This window comes from Ceratina calcarata, unplaced genomic scaffold (genome assembly GCF_001652005.2).
Source record: "Ceratina calcarata isolate Rehan_Ccalc_2016 unplaced genomic scaffold, ASM165200v1 scaffold471.2, whole genome shotgun sequence".
Taxonomy (NCBI): domain Eukaryota; kingdom Metazoa; phylum Arthropoda; class Insecta; order Hymenoptera; family Apidae; genus Ceratina; species Ceratina calcarata.
In genome coordinates, this window is record NW_017171239.1 from 993121 (window position 1) to 1011602 (window position 18482).

The 18482-nt window shown below is 45.9% G+C and overlaps 2 protein-coding genes across 7 annotated transcripts in view; one reads left to right on the plus strand and one right to left on the minus strand.

The window, feature by feature from the left end:
- Positions 1–14425, minus strand: part of Aos1 (SUMO1 activating enzyme subunit 1) — a 79869-nt gene extending 65444 nt beyond the window's left edge. For 3 of the 5 annotated variants that reach the window (XM_026815623.1, XM_026815622.1, XM_026815620.1), the window contains exons 1-7: positions 14145–14425; positions 13890–14061; positions 13573–13829; positions 13326–13504; positions 13115–13247; positions 12884–13038; positions 9604–9789 (exon numbers count right to left, since the gene is read on the minus strand). In XM_026815623.1, coding sequence (XP_026671424.1) covers positions 9776–9789; positions 12884–13038; positions 13115–13247; positions 13326–13504; positions 13573–13829; positions 13890–14061; positions 14145–14242 — 1008 coding nt within the window. In that variant the 5' untranslated portion in view covers positions 14243–14425 and the 3' untranslated portion in view covers positions 9604–9775. Of the gene's footprint in view, positions 1–9603; positions 9790–12760; positions 13039–13114; positions 13248–13325; positions 13505–13572; positions 13830–13889; positions 14062–14144 lie in introns of those variants that run through there. The other 2 variants (XM_026815621.1, XM_018028776.2) reach the window with 2 other exon arrangements.
- Positions 14426–14658: 233 nt separating this feature from the next.
- Positions 14659–18368, plus strand: LOC108627474 (protein C12orf4 homolog). 2 transcript variants are annotated; one of them, XM_018028773.2, is made up of 10 exons: positions 14659–14860; positions 15546–16094; positions 16562–16786; positions 16863–17066; positions 17140–17255; positions 17321–17457; positions 17529–17649; positions 17723–17841; positions 17947–18072; positions 18136–18249. In XM_018028773.2, exons 2-10 carry the CDS (start codon positions 15589–15591, stop codon positions 18247–18249), a joined length of 1668 nt encoding a protein of 555 aa, XP_017884262.1. In that variant the 5' UTR covers positions 14659–14860; positions 15546–15588. The 2 variants fall into 2 exon arrangements, with proteins under 2 accessions (XP_017884262.1, XP_017884263.1); XM_018028774.1 differs by lacking the exon at positions 14659–14860 and having other exon boundaries at positions 15589–16094; positions 18136–18368.
- Positions 18369–18482: the final 114 nt, after the last annotated feature.

The window sequence follows — 18482 nt, forward strand, 5'->3', positions numbered from 1 at the left end:
AATAGTAATAGGAATCTATAATAACAAATTCAACATGCTAATATTGTTTAAGTGTATAGCCTGTACATCCTTAAGCACCAGCCTTAATCGTAATAAATACATCGTCGCATTCATGGACGTTTAAAGAGCAACCGTTTCAATCATCTCTCTACCACGTTTAGACTCGCTGACTCTAAAATAGCTTTGACTCGACCGTTCGTCAATGAATTAATCGTATCGTGGGAGAGCGTGCATCCGATATAACTAGATAGTTTCGAAAGGGGGTGATAAATAATTTTAGAGTCAGAAGGTGCATTTGCAAGGATTATTATATCAGCCTCGAGTATGTACCTCGTGTCTCGAGGAGACTGCCCACCGCGGTACTTCAAATAATTCCATGCGGCGTATCGCACACCGCGTTTAAAGGTGTAATACGTTTGCAATTATGGTGATTATACTATTTTCTATCTCACGTGAACGTCAAGAAATAAAAACGTTGCGTCAATTGTAATTACTGTCTAGAAAGAACTGCATAGTCGTAGGAAGGAAAGTTAACAGGAGAACGTAAACCCTTCAAAGGGTACGGCACTCTGTGCATTACCGCAGAAGCAATTACCACCGAATCGCGTGTAACTGGATCAAGCACAATACGTAATGTCAAAATCGAGCTGCGCGTGTAATCTCCATAGTCGATTGCACCTCATCCTGCCTATAATGTGTACCGAATAAGAGGCCGGAGCGACGAAGACCGCAAAGCGGCAATTCCCGTGGACGGGAATAATCGGCCGAAGTGACCGCGATCGATCGTGCGAGGCGTTCGGCGATCGCAAAACTCGTCTCGTCGGTCCGGTTGCGGCACGGTCCGCGACGTTCGACGCGTCACCGCCGAAGTAACGCGCGAAGCTCGATGAGAATTGACACGGAAAACGCGGAAGAGCAACGCCGGGGCGAAGCGACTCAAACGACGATAATCGTCCGCGGAATCGATCGATTGAACGTATGTATGCACGGTAGGTCGGAAATTGCGCGCGACCCGGTCTCCCGTGTAGCGACATCGCGCAAACCTCTGTACAGAGCCGCGTTAGCGTTAGCGACGTTTCCTCCTTTATCCGGCTTCTCTTCCTCTATTTATCGGCCGAAGCGATTCCGAGAGTGGCATTCATCGCCGCTTCATTATGCGTTCGCGCGCGAGATTGACGCGCGTGCAATCACCGACGGAATCGCGTGCACGCAATGCGATCGAACGATTCTATGGAAATGACTACGCCCGCAGCTGAAATCGCGATAATTGCAACAGGAGGACGCGAATCGATCAGAGTCTACTATGGGGATTGTAACCCTCCGCGATAATTGCGTTCCTTCCCGAATAGAAACGTATCTCAATTATTTGTTTTCTAATCGCGTTCAGAAAATTTCTTCATTGATCGATCGCACGGATTAAAATGCAAAAGCTGCTAGCGAACGGAGCGTGTAATCAAACGTACAACGAGATCGCTTCCTCGTTCCAAGACTCGAGCAGCTGTTCTGGCATAACGCGAGCAATGAACCAGCAGGTATTACCTGTTGGCCACTAATTCACTCGTAATTGAAACGCTTAAAATGCGGGATAACCGGTTGCTCGAGTGGCCGCGTTAAACACCTATCCTACACCGTGTACTAATCGCTTCTGTCCAGATTCCAGCGGCAAGATCGCCAGACCGCGACTTTTGTTGAACTAAATTACGTTCTTAGCGGTAACTGCTCTCAATCGGAGCTTCGAAATTAGCGCGAGCAATTGCAATGATACGTTTTAGTCTTAGCCTAGCCGCGAGTAATAATTACCCGCAACGAAACTAGTTTCCTAGTCTAAGAAATTACGCGTGAATTGCTTTATCGCAAGATGTTGTACGAAGTGTACAGAAAAATAAAAGATAAAAGTATATGTAAGGCGGAACTACGTTTCGTGAAGAGAAGCAGGGGAGGCGAAAGGGAGTAACGTTCAATGCCGGCCGCGAGTCGCCGAGCCCATAAATATAAAAGCTGCCGAGAGCAAACTGCTACGTTTCGTACTTAACTCTCGGTGTCGAGCTTTGTGCCTCGCGTCCAGTTGATCGATCCCGCCGGATGACGCGTTTCGAAGCTCCTCCAGCTGGAAGCACCATCCATTAGAGGCAGCATGTTTAATCAGAACTCTAAAAGTTTCTCGCCGAAGCTCTTCGGTCAGCGTAATTGGTCGTTCGGCGAGGCGCGGCGCGGCGCGAGTATTTGTGCGCCGCTTTTGACTAAACTCGTAGAAATAGAGAAAAAAAAGAAGCGGGGGTTGCGGAGGCGAAGGAAGAAAAGACGAAAGAGGAAACGACAAAGTAAGACGAGCATGGGGGAGGAAGGGTGCAAGGCGCGTATCGCCCTCACTGAAAAAGAATAGAAAGAGAGAGAGGCTCGAGGGGTTGCGCCCAGAGTAAACATGTCAAGCGCAGTGCCGCCCATTAATTAGAACCCTCCCCTGCACTCTCCTCTTATCCTCTGGCTCTTCACCGGCGAAAGAAAGAGGCCGAGGGACGCGTGCGGATTTGGCCGAGGGAAAAAGAGGAGAACCGAGTGCGCGGCCGCGACACGTTGCGCCGCGGCTTGTATCGCGGCGACAAATCTGCCCGGGTGCCGAATACTCGCGAATCAAACGACACCACCGGTTTTGCTTTCGAAACTTTCGGCGAGATTAATTAATCACCTGGCTCGGTTCTCCACGACTGAAAGGTAACTGCGACCAGACGAAAGTTCCCGTCTGTACGGCTCGGTTCGATACAACTATTCGACGGGGTAAAGCGCGAAACTGACTTAGCTCCGAAAAAGCTCGGAAGAATTTGTAACTCCGTGTCGCAGGGAATGAACACGGCGGAACGAAAGAACGAGAACAGCTATCCGGGGTCGAAAGGATCCATAGAATCGAGAGCGCGGTCGAACAGAAAGAAAGGGGTTGCGTGCCCCGCGCCGCACCGGCAACGACAAAGAGTTTAATTATTCGTAGGAGGCTGTCGCGAGGCTCGAGGGATATTGAGAATCGGGTGACTGCCGGGCATACGCTTCCCACGCCTCACCTGTCCGATGGAGATCCTTATCTGATCCGTTTCCACGGGGGAGAAGTCAGCCATCGAATAGCCGAACAAGCTACCCAGGAGTGGAACTGATCGATTGTTCGGCGTCGACGACAAAATGTTGTCGAGACAATGGGCAGAGGAAATAATGAACAAGAGAAATAAAGCCGGGCCGAAGTAAGGAAGAAGAGAAGAAAAAAGCTGCGCGTACCGACGTAAGCCACTCGAAGGACCTGGTGCGTGACCGAGCCCGGACGCTGCTGAAAGGGCAACAAAACGAAAAGGTCGATAAGTCGTGGCCGACGAAGAAAGGAGACCGAGCACGGAGGTAGGACGACGATATTAGTCGTTCATTATTTCTCGAGCACGTAATTACAGAGCCACGAATGGCCACTCGTGAAGGCACGCGACCCACGCGACATATGGCGAACAACGCGACGACGCGGACCCACTGTTCGTTCATACGCGCGAACCGCGAGATCCCGAATCTCGACTTCTGTTTTGAAATCGATTCGTTCCCGAGCAGAACACGGGCAAACCCAGAACGTCTAGAAAGGTTCCAGGTTTTTCCGAGAGCCGTGAGTCGGCGAACGTCAAATTGGAATTAATGGGTAATCGTAGGGAGGGTACAGCCGCGAGCAGTGGTAGTTTAAGAATAATAGGGTCGTGCCGGTGTTGGGATGCAAAACAGGCAAAACGATAAAGTCCTCCATGGCGTGACGGCGATATAGTCGCGTCGGATAAGGTGCGAGCCACGGAAAATGAGAAAGAGCCAGGCGGCGGGTTTGTTTCGAGTTTAACGGCCCCCGACGCGGAACAAATTCCTTGGAAGGAAACCCTTTGGTGCCCGAAGCGTCGGAACGGGGACGGGAGAAACGTCCTCGGTGTCTTCATTACTTTAATGGACCGCGAGCGTCGACGCTGGTGTCCCGGAAGGGAGGAAGCTACGACGTAGGCTGAAAGGGCGGAGGCGCGAAGGAAGCGACTCGACTTCGAAGGATGTTATGAAATCGGCAGAAGGATAATAACCCCAGCAGGCGAAACGGGAAAGCAAAGCTACCGGGCAAAGGGATGGAAGTGCTAATAGTCGAACAGCGACATTCGTCGAGTGCTTCGAGCCGTTGCTTTTCTTCGCGGAGAAGTCCTGCTAGTTAATCCGCCACCTTGTTGGCTCCCGGCACCGAACGATAATGTAAGCCGATGAAACGAAACAGCCCTTCGCCCGGAGATAACTTTCCGAGGAAAGCTTCGCCAGAGTCTTCCCGAGAGCTCTTTATGTATTCGAGCTATCTGCCTCGTTAAACGATGGATCGTTTGGAAGAGGTGAACGTCGATTATGAACAATGAAACAAACGCTCGACATGAGAGAAATTCGCGTTTCGAGATTGTCAGGAGACCAGAGAGAACGAAACGCGATGAAACGGAGCAGACCGACGGAAAGGAATTCGACCGTGTCCGATAGAACATAGAATCGGAAATACATGAGCTTCCGGTCGATAGTTCGCGCACTCCGGAATATCTGTCGGTGACATATCGTCCTTACGTCGTTCCTCCGGCTCTCCTCTTCCGACCGACCAGCTTTTCTCCGTCCCCTCGCGCTGCCTGCCATTTCGCCGACGTCCTCTCCCGCGAAGATCGCCTCCATTCGGATTCAAATGAGGCCTCGTTCACACCATGCCACGCGTCGTATACCCCGTAGGCGCTCCGAGTGGTTCCTCGCGTCGAAGTCAGTTTGCCAGATGAGGGTGGAACGACGCAGACGATATGCTTCGATCTTTATAATAATCCGTTCAATCGGATTTTTATTAAACGTTGCTAAGAACGAGGACAGCCGGTCCTTTCCGTTTCGATCGAGTTCCGTCTATAAATCGGTTTACAAAATTGCCACCGACATCCACGTCTTGGGAGTCCGAGATCGTATCGGTCGTTTTACTAACAACCGGTACACACGCCGTTTTAACGCGTACTTTACGACGTAGCTTCCTCGAGAGAACGAGCGAATCGGCGTAAAAGCTGGGAAAGCATCGAGCTTGTAACAAGTGCATCAAAAGACGCGGCGACTCTACGGATGGAAACGGCCAAAACGAGGCGCGGCAATAATTAACGAAGGGTATTTTATTAAACGGAACGCGTGCCCCATCGAGTCGTTTCCGTCTCCTCACGACCTCGAAACGGGAGATGCTGCGCCTCGCGTTCTGATTTCCTGGTTAATTAAGAGCGTCGTAAAATGTTTTTAAACCCGGCGACGTCCAGCCAATTATTGTCCTTTTTACATCGACGGCCGGCGAGTTCGCGTTTACTTCGCTTTCCTTTTTATTTTAACGACGAGCGGGACCACGCTGTCCGTTCCTCCTAATGAATATCTAACGCGGCACCGGGCTCCTTTCACGAGGCCATAAAGCGTACGCGACACACCGCGACCGGAGATAAAAGCTTGGATGGACTCCGTCGTTTTTAATTTCTCGGTCGCTCCCGAGTCCTCCACCGCGTTTCCATCGTATAGATTCGCGGAGAGCAACGAAGGATACGGCGCGTATCCTCGCAACGCGTCGAACCGCCGCCGTCGCCTGAATTATTTAGTTAATTTCCGGTAAACCGAGCCTCGTGTCGCCGCGCAAAGCCGACTGGTTTCAGCTAGCTGACTGAACGCGGCCGTGGCCTTCTCTCTCTATCGACGCGAGGTCGAAGGAAGCCCGCGAACAAGAGGCTAGAAGGGCGTAAACGCTCGACGCCCTCCTCCACCCCCCGAATAGTAGAAGAAGGAAGAGAGACGAGAAACGATAGATTCGATGGAAAGGGAGAAACGCGACGGAACTGAGGAAGCAGCCAGTTAGCACGGTAACGGATCAGACCTAAGTACGTACTTAGTAGACCCGAGCATAGCCGGAGGCGTCTTAATCACGTAATTGCTCGCGAAATCCCGTGCCGGTGTATCCAGCCACCCGTCGCTTCCACCCCCCGACCTCTTGCACGACCACCGAGCGGGAATCTCATGGAAAGCCAACCCCTTCCGACCGTGCCAACGCACGCATCCACCGAGATACTCACTCGGTTCTACGGACTACAAAGTGAACGCAAACTGCTCCGGGCTCGATATCTTCTTACTTATTCATCCGTCGTTTCGCCTTGGCGATCGAAAATTGCTTGGTCGTCGAAGTGAAACGACGCGATAACCCGAACTTCTCTGTCACCTGCCTTCTCGAGTATAGCGAATTTCCTAAGAGTTCTCCTAAGAATCGACATGAAATAGTTGCCAAGTCGGAAGCTATTGATATAATCGGAGAAGTGATTTGTTCGATATTCGGTAATTCGCTCCCCTAGGATCGTTCGCTGGCACATCGGACGTCGCATAAAGTATCGAAAGTCGACTAGTACGAAATCGGGGTTAATTTTTTTTCCATTTGAGGACACTCGCGACTATACCTCGCGTTAATAACGCTATTAGCGATAACGTCCGCTTGACGTTGATCGTGATTACGAGGAACAAATAAGGCCCGCCGCGCTTCGAAGAGTTTTCCCCCCTGGCCGTTGAACGCGCGGTACGAGTTCTTCGATGAGAAACGAATAATGTATCACCGATGGTAATTTACATGATTGCTAACGGTAGCTTGTTATTTCCTGCAAGTTACTCCGTAGAATTCTCTATAAGCTGTAGGAACGACGACGACGACCTATCCGCCCGTCCGGTAGAATTCCCTATGAGTTAACTTTCCTCCATTGCGATTAATTCGCGGACTTCTCGATGAGTTCGCCGTTCTATCCAACAACTCCACGGACTCGCGTCAGACGGTTTTACAGAATACTCGCACGGAATGAAATACGAGAAACGAGACCTTTTACCGATGCGATAACAGGACTGACTTTTTTTTCCCTCTCGCTTTATACTTCTCTCTTTCGCGGAGAAATTTACGACGTTATTTAACCCTTTACGTACCTCCCTCGTTGCCTCGACTCAATTCCTTTTTTAATACGCCACGAAGACGTACACAGGATTTATTAAAAACAAGTAAATCCGCTGGATTATTGTAACTCGCGATACGTAATCACAGTAACGTAATTGTCGACAAGTTTCATTCGAAACCCGTCGGCTTCGAAGGAAGAAAACAATATTGGAGACCCCAGGAATGTTTGTCGTCTACGAAATCGTCGCGCGGCCTTACGTCCCAATGGTTCTAACGTTATTCCCGGGCAAGATTTGCCCGAAATTTGCTTCCGTGCCCGTACCAGAAGCCCATAAATATGTAATACGTCCCATATCGTACGGTGGTTCGCCCTTTCCCCCTGCGCGGCGTCCCTCCGTGCTCGGTGGCCCCGTCGCCGACTCACGGTGACTCTCTCGCAACCCCTTACGCGGGTTTTTGCGGGGCTGTAGTAGCTCGCGGCAATATAAGGGGAAACACGGTAAATCATTTGTCCCGAAAGAAAACACAATGCAATATCCCGGTCGTCCCGGTCGAGACGCCACCGCGTATGTCTCTCCTCTCTCTTTCTCCCACATCCCCCGTCCCACCGCCGTCTTCCTTATTCGCCTTTTCTTCGCTCGCGTCTCGCACGCGTTCTTACGATCTCCGACGTTTTTCGGGGGAATCACGCGGGCCATAAGTCAGACTTGTATCGGCAAAAATGGTTTAAAGTGGCACACGCTCTTACGAGCTTATACATCGTACCGGTGAATGGTCTCAATCGTTCGCGTGACCAAAGGAGGAGAGACACGGAGACGGATCAGACCTGTTTCGCATCGTCGACGTTGAACGTCGGACGATTCGACAAATAACAGAACGCGGTTAATTTATATCTAAATTATTGTAATTTAGTGCAACATGTAGGTACTTTGGTCTCGAGGGATGAGAATGGAATCGTATTGCTCGTACGTCGAGGGTACGATGTATACCTAGGAATTAAGCGATTCCTGGTCGGTAGTCCGATATTATTTGTCCAAACGGAAGCGCGGAAAAAGGCAAACAACGTCGAGTGTTGATGGTGTAGCGTGAAATCGTGGTACGAACAAGGGGGTTGCATTAGAGTCCTCGTAAGGTCAGGCCAGCCAGAGAGCTCGACATATTTCTCCCTTTTCGGTTTATCGGCGATGGGAGAGGCCAGAAAGAAATAGGGGGGAAAAGGCAAAAAAAAGAGAAGCGGCGAGAGAAAGAGAACGGTAAACCGCGATCCAGAAAGCATTTCTCGACGTAACCTAAAATAATGCCCGACGGAATCGAACAAAAGCATGAAATATGGACCGAACCGACGACGTCATTGGGTCCCTTTCGCTACGTATACGCGGTAACTTATCACGCGTTTCCTATCCTTTTCCATGAACGTACGAGGAAACCGACGCGAAGACGCGACGTACCCATTGTAATTTAACGGATGCGTTCGCGAGATTTTTATCCACTCCTCGCCCCGAGAGCTTTTTACCCTCTTCCCGGGTTCGTCGAGTGCTCCTTTTATAGAGTTTAAGAAGAACCGGATTAAGCTCCGGCGAGCCGCGAAGAAACATGACGAATCTTTCGTAGCGGAGAAAGAGACGATTCGACGACTTCCGTTCGTCGGATTTTTACAAGAAGAAAACGCGGTGTAACGAAATTAACGAGGAACCCTTCTTTTTGCCGAGGAATGAACTTCTATCTCGAGGGAACTCGTGACAAATAAGTAGTTTAAAGGATTCGGCATAGGACGTGCCACGGGACTCACGTCACGAACTCTGGATAGAACTTAACGACAGTTACGTAGCGAAACTCTTAAGTAATTCTATGGTCTCCGTCAAATACAAGAGTCGATCGATTTCGCGACGTACAGGGCCAAGAATACGCGAACAGTTCGGGGCTGTTGACCCTGTCCTCTTCCTTTCTACGTTCGCTCTCCACATAGGCGTAAATTATAATGCCGGGGCTTAGAGACCGCCACTCTGACAAATTACTGGTTTGTTCTCCGGCCACCGGGACGCGCGTCGGAGATAGATTTCATCGCTCCATCACCGTCGCTCTCCAAACCGGACCTCGCGCGGTTATGCATATTAATTCAATTTCACCCCTCCCTACTACCGTTTACATACCTACTACCCAACGAGCTCTTCTCTTTTTTTCCTGGAGAAATCGTTTGCTCATCTATTTCTCATTGGATTATTCGATCTAATTATATTCGAGTAAGACTCGATTTAATAGGAACGGTGTTTCAGGAATTAATTGTAATGTCCGTATCTTGATTAAAGAATAATAAGGACTTACCTAACATGTCTAACCGACAGCTAGACAAGAAAAATCGCAAGAAAAATCCTTGCTATCTCTGTGCGATCCAGACAAACGTCTGAACCAAAATGCACTTGCAACAGTCACTCGTTCACCATTACGAGCTGTCGGAACTATTCCGACGTTTGCTCGTAAACTTGGATCGCATCACGATCCATTATTAATTATATCAAAGTAAAATAGTGAAACGTTGTATCGCAATAGAAATCGGCAAAATATTGTAGTGTACCAAGTACGTCGTGTACGTAAAACGACGAACGACACACGTGGTACGAAAAGAAAAGAAAAGATTTTATACTGTAACTGACATGATCTTACACCATGATGAATCGATGCTTCCTGGAAGGCCGTGGGTCGGGTGAAGTAGGAGGTCGGACGTTTCACGGGGTCAATCCTTTCATTCCGTCGCCAATCGCGTGCCCTCGCCGTGCGTCTCGACGCGTTGAATTCGCCTTAGCTGCCCGCACAATGTATCGGATTTTACGAGCGGTCACCTAGAAAAAGAAGAAGAAGAGCGAGCGGTGAGCGTCGGGGTGAAACGAAGTAGAGAAAGAACGAGCCCGAAGAAGTTCGCTCGAAAGGGGTGAAAGGACACGGTGACCGTAGGGGCAGATTTTATTACGTTATTTTGTTAATGCACTCGGTGCTGGGTGATCCACACGCCTCCTCCGACGTCCACGAAAAAATATTACGTTCCAGGCGCTACGGGCCATCAAAACCTTTTTATATCTTCCTTCGATTTCGTGGACGCCTTCTCTGCTTCGAGGAACGTACGCGAATCGCGGGAAAGTATCCGGTGTTTTTCACCAAGGGAAGTTAATAAACCGAGGGCGGGAGACTCGCGACGAGATACGGGCTATAAGACGCTGATAAGCAGAAAACATTGTGGCCACCGGTATAAATAGGAAGCGGCCGGTAAACGAACGAAGTCGTAAGCAGTTGCATCACGTACGCAATTTTTGCCGCCGCCACCGATCCTCGCTCGAATATTACGCGCACGGACGATTTAGCGCGACAACAACGACGAACACGCCGGTGCCGGTGTTTGCGAGGAGAAACCGTAGGGGTTGTTGCCGGAAAGGTTAATTTTAGTCGGCCACCACCGGCGCCGGTTGGAATCGCGAATACCAGGCGCCACGCATCTGTCTCGTCTCTTCGGCGAACAAATTTCGAAAATGTTCAACTCTATTGTATTAAATGCAATCGCTCGCTTTCATGTGACAAACCTCGAAAACGATCGGGAGCTCCGATGGGATGCTCTTAAAGTCGCATATTCGGAAGAAATTCTAGCTTCTAGCGATAGATTTACGTCGCGAGACTTAACGACCAGCCAGTTCGAAGTCGACTTAAGTACAGTCTCGTCGTCGTCGAAAGTCTGGCCACCTCGTTTCACGGAGGCAATGCGTGCCCGTCAATAAATACGCCCGGAGGTATTTTAACACCGGCAATAATTTTCGCCGCGCCATAAATCAACGCGTGCAGCCGCGATGCGTGAACGGGGCACCCTCTTTTTTTCTTATTTCACCTACGAAACGAGAGTGGTTCGGCGAAACCAGTTCCACTCCTCTGAAAGAACACGGGGCATAGTTCACACCGCGAGGACAGAATGAATTGAACAAAATCATATCCGTTTTCTATCGCCCAGTACAAAACGACGATAAGTCCGTTTTAACGAGCGATTCGTGAGAACGAGCTCGTACTTTTGCGCCTCCGCGGCCGTTTAACATTCCTAAAGGCGTACGCGTCGTATCGATTCACGGCAATGACAGTAGCCTCGGTAAATACCTTACCTGACTCACGGGAAGTACCCGTACGTCTTCTAACTCATTTGCCGTCGGATAATATCGCGGCTAAATTGCTACGCCGGTCGATCATATTTTAGAGCAGCCGCGTGCATTTCCATTCCGCTGATACACGAATGGTACCTGCGATAAAACTGTGTAACCGCCGCAACGATAAGAACTACGTTGCTCTGACTGAAGAATGACCGTGCTAACTACGAACTAACGTCTACGAGCTTGTTGACTTAATTCCGTTCAGAAATCGGAGTGTAAACGTCGGACTATTCTGGACTCGCTGAACCACGAGACATTTAATGGATCGGCTGAACGCGAGCTTTTGGTGGAACCATTAAATTTATAAATCACCAGTCAACGCGATCGGTCTCGCTCGCGGATACGTGACTGGAGATCGGTCGCGTAACGATTCGACATCCCCTGGAGCATCACGAATTAAAAGGAGCAAGGGTGACCGTTTCGCGGATGACGTTTCGGCCGGCTTAATGGTTTTTCGACGAGGACACGAGTAAAATCGTCTCGCGAAAGATAATCCGACAACCGTGAAAGCACGTGGCCGCATCGTTAAAGAACACGTCCGTGTCTATATGTATACCTGCGCACGAACGGTTTTACACGCGAGCCACTCGCATTTACATACAAGCGTGCACGATAATCATCGGAATACGTAACGCAGACATCGTGTTCGCGGGGAAAGACGATACATCATAATTCTTCGGTGGAAATCGAATCGATTCTCAGCCGCCTACGCGCGCTGATAAACGAGATAGCGCGGGACTTTGCGACGGTACACGATGTTCAATGACTTCTCGTTCATATTATTGCGCTCTTCGAATCTGTTATAGGGTGTTAAATCGAGACACGCATGGCCGGGAATATCGGAACAGAAATTACTTTGAAAAAGCGAGAAGCGCGTGGATCTAAATAATTGAAAACAAAGGATATACGATGGCGATTCGCGGCGGAATCGAGTCGATTAAATTTGAAACGGTGAAAAATGAATGGGATTTCATTGGGGATGTCGCGCGAAAGGGTGCAACGTTTTAAATAATGCCGGAGCATAAAAGGAGATTGTCGCGGCAACGAAGGTAATATCGGGCGAGGCCGATAAAGTATAACGAGCCGTGCTCCAACTCGCTCCCCCTTTTTCCAATTTTTCAATTTCCATTTCACGTTTCCCGCCGCGTTTTCCACGCGAGAGGACACGAAAAAAAATCCACAAAGCGGGTCTCAAATTGCCCCGGCGGAAACCGGGAAAGTGAGTCATATTTCCACGTACGTATACCACCCCCTCGCTCGCTTCCGAGGATTGTGACGCGGTGAACAAAAATAATCTTGGTACGTGCGCGCGCTGCGATAAACCACATTTACCGAGACAATGTATACGTTCAACATTTATGTGCCGTGTATGGAGGAACGATAAAAAAGAAGCAAAATGGGAATATAGATATTTGTAAATCACGATTACAGATCCAAAACGCGGCATGATAAGGACTGGCCTCGATTTTGAAGCTGACTGGAACTTAAATGATTAAACGCCGGGAAAGCCCAAGGAAGGAAATATTCTTTCCCGAGAAAAATACGCAAAGATGCGTTTTACGTGCATTTAATATATAACGATACGCGGTTTAAAGAGTAAAGTATAAAGAAAAATGGAAACATTCGTTTATACTTTTGGGACACAGGTTTATTGTATTTTTATTTTAGAAAACATAGAAAAATGAATGTGAAAATATGCCAAGGACGGTACACAGAAATGCCATACCATCCTGCGGAACTATCTATTACTGACCCAATCTCAATATCTTTCCACACAACGTGTCTGGATTAAACAGGAACAGATTATTGAGCGGAGCACCTTTCTTCGAGACAGTTTTAATTATCTCCTGCCCCATAATTCCTCCAACGATAGCACAGATCGGACTGATTTGTGCATACACGTCACCCCTAAATCGACAAAAGATTATGATCGATTTGGAACAAATTACAAACGAAGTCTCCGACATACTCTATGGATACGTACGCTACTAAATGATTTATTTTATCCTCGAGATCGTATTTCTTAATGATGGCTGTAGCTTCGAGTTTAAAGTTCTCGGAATCCCTTTCACTAGGTAGTGGATCATTCCCATACTTTTCACGGTAATTGAGCATTACTACAGACGATACAGAAAAATAATGCAAGCCTACGTATCACCTCCTTTGGTATAAAACTATTTTATCTAAACACTTACTCAGCATCATGTAATATATTTCAGACTCTTTGGGAATCGAGGATTTTGTAACGTTCAATACTGATTCGAAAGGCACAAAAGTATCTACATGTTTCTCCGTCACAGTAATATTAACAAATTTCTCTTTAGGCACGGGATCATTATCTATAACTGGCATTTTCTTTGTTTGTATCACGTCCCTACGAAGCAATCCAAATTTTGATAATCCATACATATTACTAATTCAAGCATGAGGAAAGTAGCTTACTCTGCATATTCGTGAGTCATTAAATCGGCAAAAGTGTACCCTATAGATCCCCAAACATCGCCAGCAAAAAATTTGACACCATGTTTTCTGCAGGCTAGATTAATTTTCTTTAGCTGGGAGATAGTACACTGCGTCGCGCAGACTAAATCGAAATTGCTAAAGTACTCATCTGTCTTATCGTCGACGTTAGACGTGTCTGCTTTGAGGCAAACCAATGGATTTAGACTTTGTGCCCTTTCTAAAGATGCTTCGGCCCTCTACTGAAACAATTCCTGTTGAAGAGATTCACCTTCCTGTACCCTAATACGACAACTTACATTCTTGCCCAAGGATTCTTTGGATGCCAAAAATTGTGAACATGAATCTTCCACTGTTACATTTCTGTGATCGAGAAACGTGACTGCATTGACGCCTGCCAGAATAATATTTTTCGCTATCTCCGCTGCGAAACCATTTAAACCTATCAAAAGAACCTTAGCCGTTCGCAAACTGCAATTATCATCGTTAGGAGTTACTCGATGAACCTGGTTCGTTTGTAAACCGCAGAAGTTTCTAGGTTAGGAAATACTTGCCGTTTCTGTGATTCTAAGCCCCATAATCGAATCTGTCTATCGTACAATTCGGCCTCATGAGACGATAATTCGTGAGTCTGATTTTTATCCTCGACCATATTCAGAAATCTCTTTTAATACATCAATATTTACTACTGTCAACAATTCGTCGTCCAAACACTGATGTTCACCATCGGATACAGAGGAACCAACGTAAAAACACGATCGTGTTCATCAAGTAAACGAATGAGACAACAGTTTGATTTTGAAAAATATTTGATCAAATTGAAAATAGAGTAAAAAAATTATTTCAAATGAATTCTAAATAATGAATCAAATAGAGAAAAATTGTTTGTACGTCCAAATAAACTAACCAAATGATTATTTCACGTAACATGTAGTCAAGTAACGTAATATTTTATTTTCAAGATTAGTCTTAAAAAATCTTTAATTCCAAACCTGTCTTCGCACTTGGGATCTAATGCAACTTTTAAATTGACAAAATAAATACATCATTCGACTGCTACTATAGTAACTTCCAGTGCGCACGCCTAAAAATTGCACGATGTGCTCAACCATGGATACCTAACACTGTGTTAATAATTGTTTTATCGTCGTGTATCTTGGCTGTTTAGAATATGTTTCGCTCGAAACAAAATAAACGAGATCTTTCAATGATTTGTCGGCACGTGGCTTGACAGGGCAGGGCTCGACATCCTCGAAAATACAAATATCTTGCAAGTATTATTTTTAAGACGTAGGTTAAGTGATTGTAACATAGCATCCTTAGTGACTTAGATATTGTAAATCACAAATGTTTTTATTCTTAAATACATGAAATAGAGACAGTAAACTGTTACGACTTTATATCTTTACACGAAACGCTATCAAAGCAATTATCTACAACTAAACGAAATGAGGAAGTTGTAAATAAGTAGCGTATATTGATATGAAAAAATTAATTATTTTATATTCGGTGTTCTCCCAAATAATGATTTATCCTGTTTATCCCGCAATAAAACAGCAGTAATTTCAAGTTTATACATGCGTGCGATATGTCAAATCAAAAGTAATTATAATTAATATGTGAAAATTATTGTTATTAAAAGAGAACAGATAAACACTGCAATCGGAGGTGTTTCTGGGGCTTATCAATGACCCGAATGTTGCGAAAGCTGACACTTGAAAAATACTGTTGATTAAAAAGAACCATAGTTGACCTCTCCCGATATGGTCAAATCGAAACATATATAATGATAAATTATAGTTATTGTCCCTTTGTTATTTCTGTTGCGCTTTAAAAACACTCATTATATCCATAAATATTAGATTAAATTCGTTCCGTCGGCTGTCAGCTAGACAAAACAACTGGCAGTCGATGAGATGAATTTAATCTAACGATTTGCCTCTTTTAAAAAATAGCAAATGCTCGAATCTTAAATTATGAGAAGCAATCTCTGAAAATATGAATATGCCGGAAGAAGATTACGTGGAAAAGACGTTCACTTATCAATTTCCAACATGCTCCACGAATCAAAAATATCTGCTGGAAATCCCATTGAAAATACCGTATCATGGCTCGGTGAAGGAACTCACTCACCGTATAATGTCCTCCTTCAAATTACCATGCTACGTGGAAACAGATTTGTTGCAAACATTGGAACGGACCATCGAAATGTTGACGCTAGAATTTTACGACGAGAAATCAGAGAAAGCTATCGAGAACGCAAAATCAGGAACGTTGGATATCGAAGATATCATTAAGAATTGGGAAAAGATCTACAAGCAAAAGACAACGGAATATGCCGATCCCATGGGAACGACAGACGAGGAATTATTCGCTGCCGCGTATCACAGATTGGTACATTCGCCTTCGTTGGAACCAATTCTTCAAGCAGAGCATAAGTTCGGAAGAGACGTGACCGAAGTAATTCAGATGAAAGATACGCAGTACGAGCAACTCACTCAGAAGTTAGTATCAATGGTAATCGTACCCCATGGAACGTTTTGTGCAATTTCTCTTGTTTGTCATTTTCTTATTCATGTAGATATCGTATTAGAATAGAAAGGTCAAGATCCATCGCATGCGAATTATCGCTTGCATTGACCTTTCTACGTAGATTATTCGTGGCCGCTATATACACCGATAATTACACTTCGAGTCAATGATCGTTTTTTATAGCTACATACAATCCGTATCCTTCCTACCTCGATTAATATTTTTGCATGTCGCGTCTGTGGTCATTAACTAGCGCGAACTAATTATATAAAAATCCTAACGCTATAAATGTTCCCCAACGAAAATAATTCCAATTAAAATTTCCCAATTGGTTTTAATAAATGTATTCCTTTTCATCTTACTGCGAGTACACTCGACTCGTTATCGTTAACGCGTCGTTATTTTAAGAACGCAAAGATGGAAAATTAGCAAATTGCAGGCAAACCGAGGAGATGCGAGTTGCCGTCGAAGACCTTGAGACCGGTTCCACGGAGGAAAAATCTATAAACGAGATGGCTGGTCGACATTTCGAGGAACAAAGTCTATTGCAAGGCCACTGGGGATCAAGGGTCGACGCGTTGAAATTGGAACAAAGACGACAATATCGCAACTGGATCATGAGGTTACTGGAAGAGCAGCAAACTAATATGCCACCGACTCCAGTGTACGTGTGCAAAAGTAAAACGAGTACATAAACAGCGCGGGTTCGATAATAATTACAGATTATGTGACCGCGTTAGGGGTTCTCCGATGCTGTCGATGCCACCGATGCGCCGGGCGTTAGAGAACTTCGTTCACAGTGAAGAAAAGAACACCGCGGACTATCCTATTTTGGAGGAGAGTTTTACGATACACTTGGGTTCTCAGATGAAGCAGATGCACAATATAAGAATATTAACGGGCGACGTTTTAGATTTCTGTAGGACGAAAAAGAGCGAGTCCGGGTGGGTCATATCGAAATGCTACGATCACTTTTCTAAATCGAATGAACAAATAAATGTTCTTCCCACGAAATAGAATGGATCCGACGCCGCAAAGATTGCAGACGGCTTTAGGATTGTATTCCAACGACTTGTGCGGATTAGTCCTATTAAGCGACAATCATTTGGGAACTTACTCAGGGACAACTAAAGGTGATTTGCCTTGCACCGTATTAATTCGACATCAAATTGCAGAACTTAAAATAATTACGTTTCAGAATTATGCTCGATATGTCAATTAACTACGGAGTTTCATTTTCCTCCTATCGACGAACAGTTGGAGAAAATTCGGGAGGACGTGAAGGATGCCATTGCCTGGAGGCAAGCGCATCACAAGGAAGTAAACGAATCGCAGGTAAAACGAAAATAATAGAAAGAGCTTTCAATTCATTTCGGCATAAATTATAAACAAAGTTCTTTTTACAGACGAAAAGATCGACGGGTAGCAAGAGCCTGCAAACGGGCGACGTTTATATCACAAGACATTCAAATCTAGCTCAGGTCCATGTAATTTTCCATATGGTCGTGAACGATTCGTTACGATCTGGTTAGTACCGAGTAATTTATTCCTAATAGCAAGAAGTTCTTCGCGTTTATAAGTATCTTTTTTTAACCCGCAGGCGATATCAACTCGAGGCATCCGGCAATCTTAGGCCTGCGAAATATTTTGAAAACTGCTTGTTGCAACGACGTAACTACGCTGACTATCCCTGTTCTTCTCGTTCACGAAATGTCAGAGGTACGATGCTTCTTACTTAAGAGAATATAGCTTTTTGTATGTATAAGTAATAAGATTAATAAAGTTATTATTATTAGTAATAGTATTATTGTCCGAATGTTTCAGGATATGACTGTGGCTTGGTGTACAAAAAGAGCAGAACTGGTTTTCAAATGCGTGAAAGGGTTCATGATAGAAATGGCATCTTGGGGCGGTGCCGAATTGAAGAATTTACAATTCCTAGTACCGAAGGTAAATCATCGGTTGATTCTCGATGAAAATGTATTCTCGATTTAAATTGTAATTATTTCTTAGGGTATGTCGGAGGAAGTGTTCGGTACTCTAGCTACGATGCTACCGAGCATATTCCGTGTCTCGAATCCGTTGGTGTTCAAAGCGACGAGTACACCTCAGACACCAAAGAAGTGAACAACCTCTTGCCATCGTGTTATCGTACACGCGTTAAAAATATTGAAATAATTGTTAGCACATCGTGCCATGAGCTCGAACGCGATATCGTTAAATGAATAAATGCCTTTCGTTCATTACATTCGTACAATTGATTTTCCCTTTCCAAATCTCCTGATCCCACGATAACGAAACAATTTCCGGAGCGAAAAGTAAATAGTATTTAAGACAAAGCGTAGATACCGTAGAAACCT

Coding starts and splice junctions, on each gene's coding strand:
- LOC108627474 (XM_018028773.2), top strand. CDS start 15,589: ATGAATATGCCGGAAGAAGATTACGTGGAAAAGACGTTCACTTATCAA. Junction 17,458..17,528: donor AGGAAGTAAACGAATCGCAG/GTAAAACGAAAA, acceptor TTCTTTTTACAG/ACGAAAAGATCGACGGGTAG. Junction 17,650..17,722: donor GAACGATTCGTTACGATCTG/GTTAGTACCGAG, acceptor TTTAACCCGCAG/GCGATATCAACTCGAGGCAT.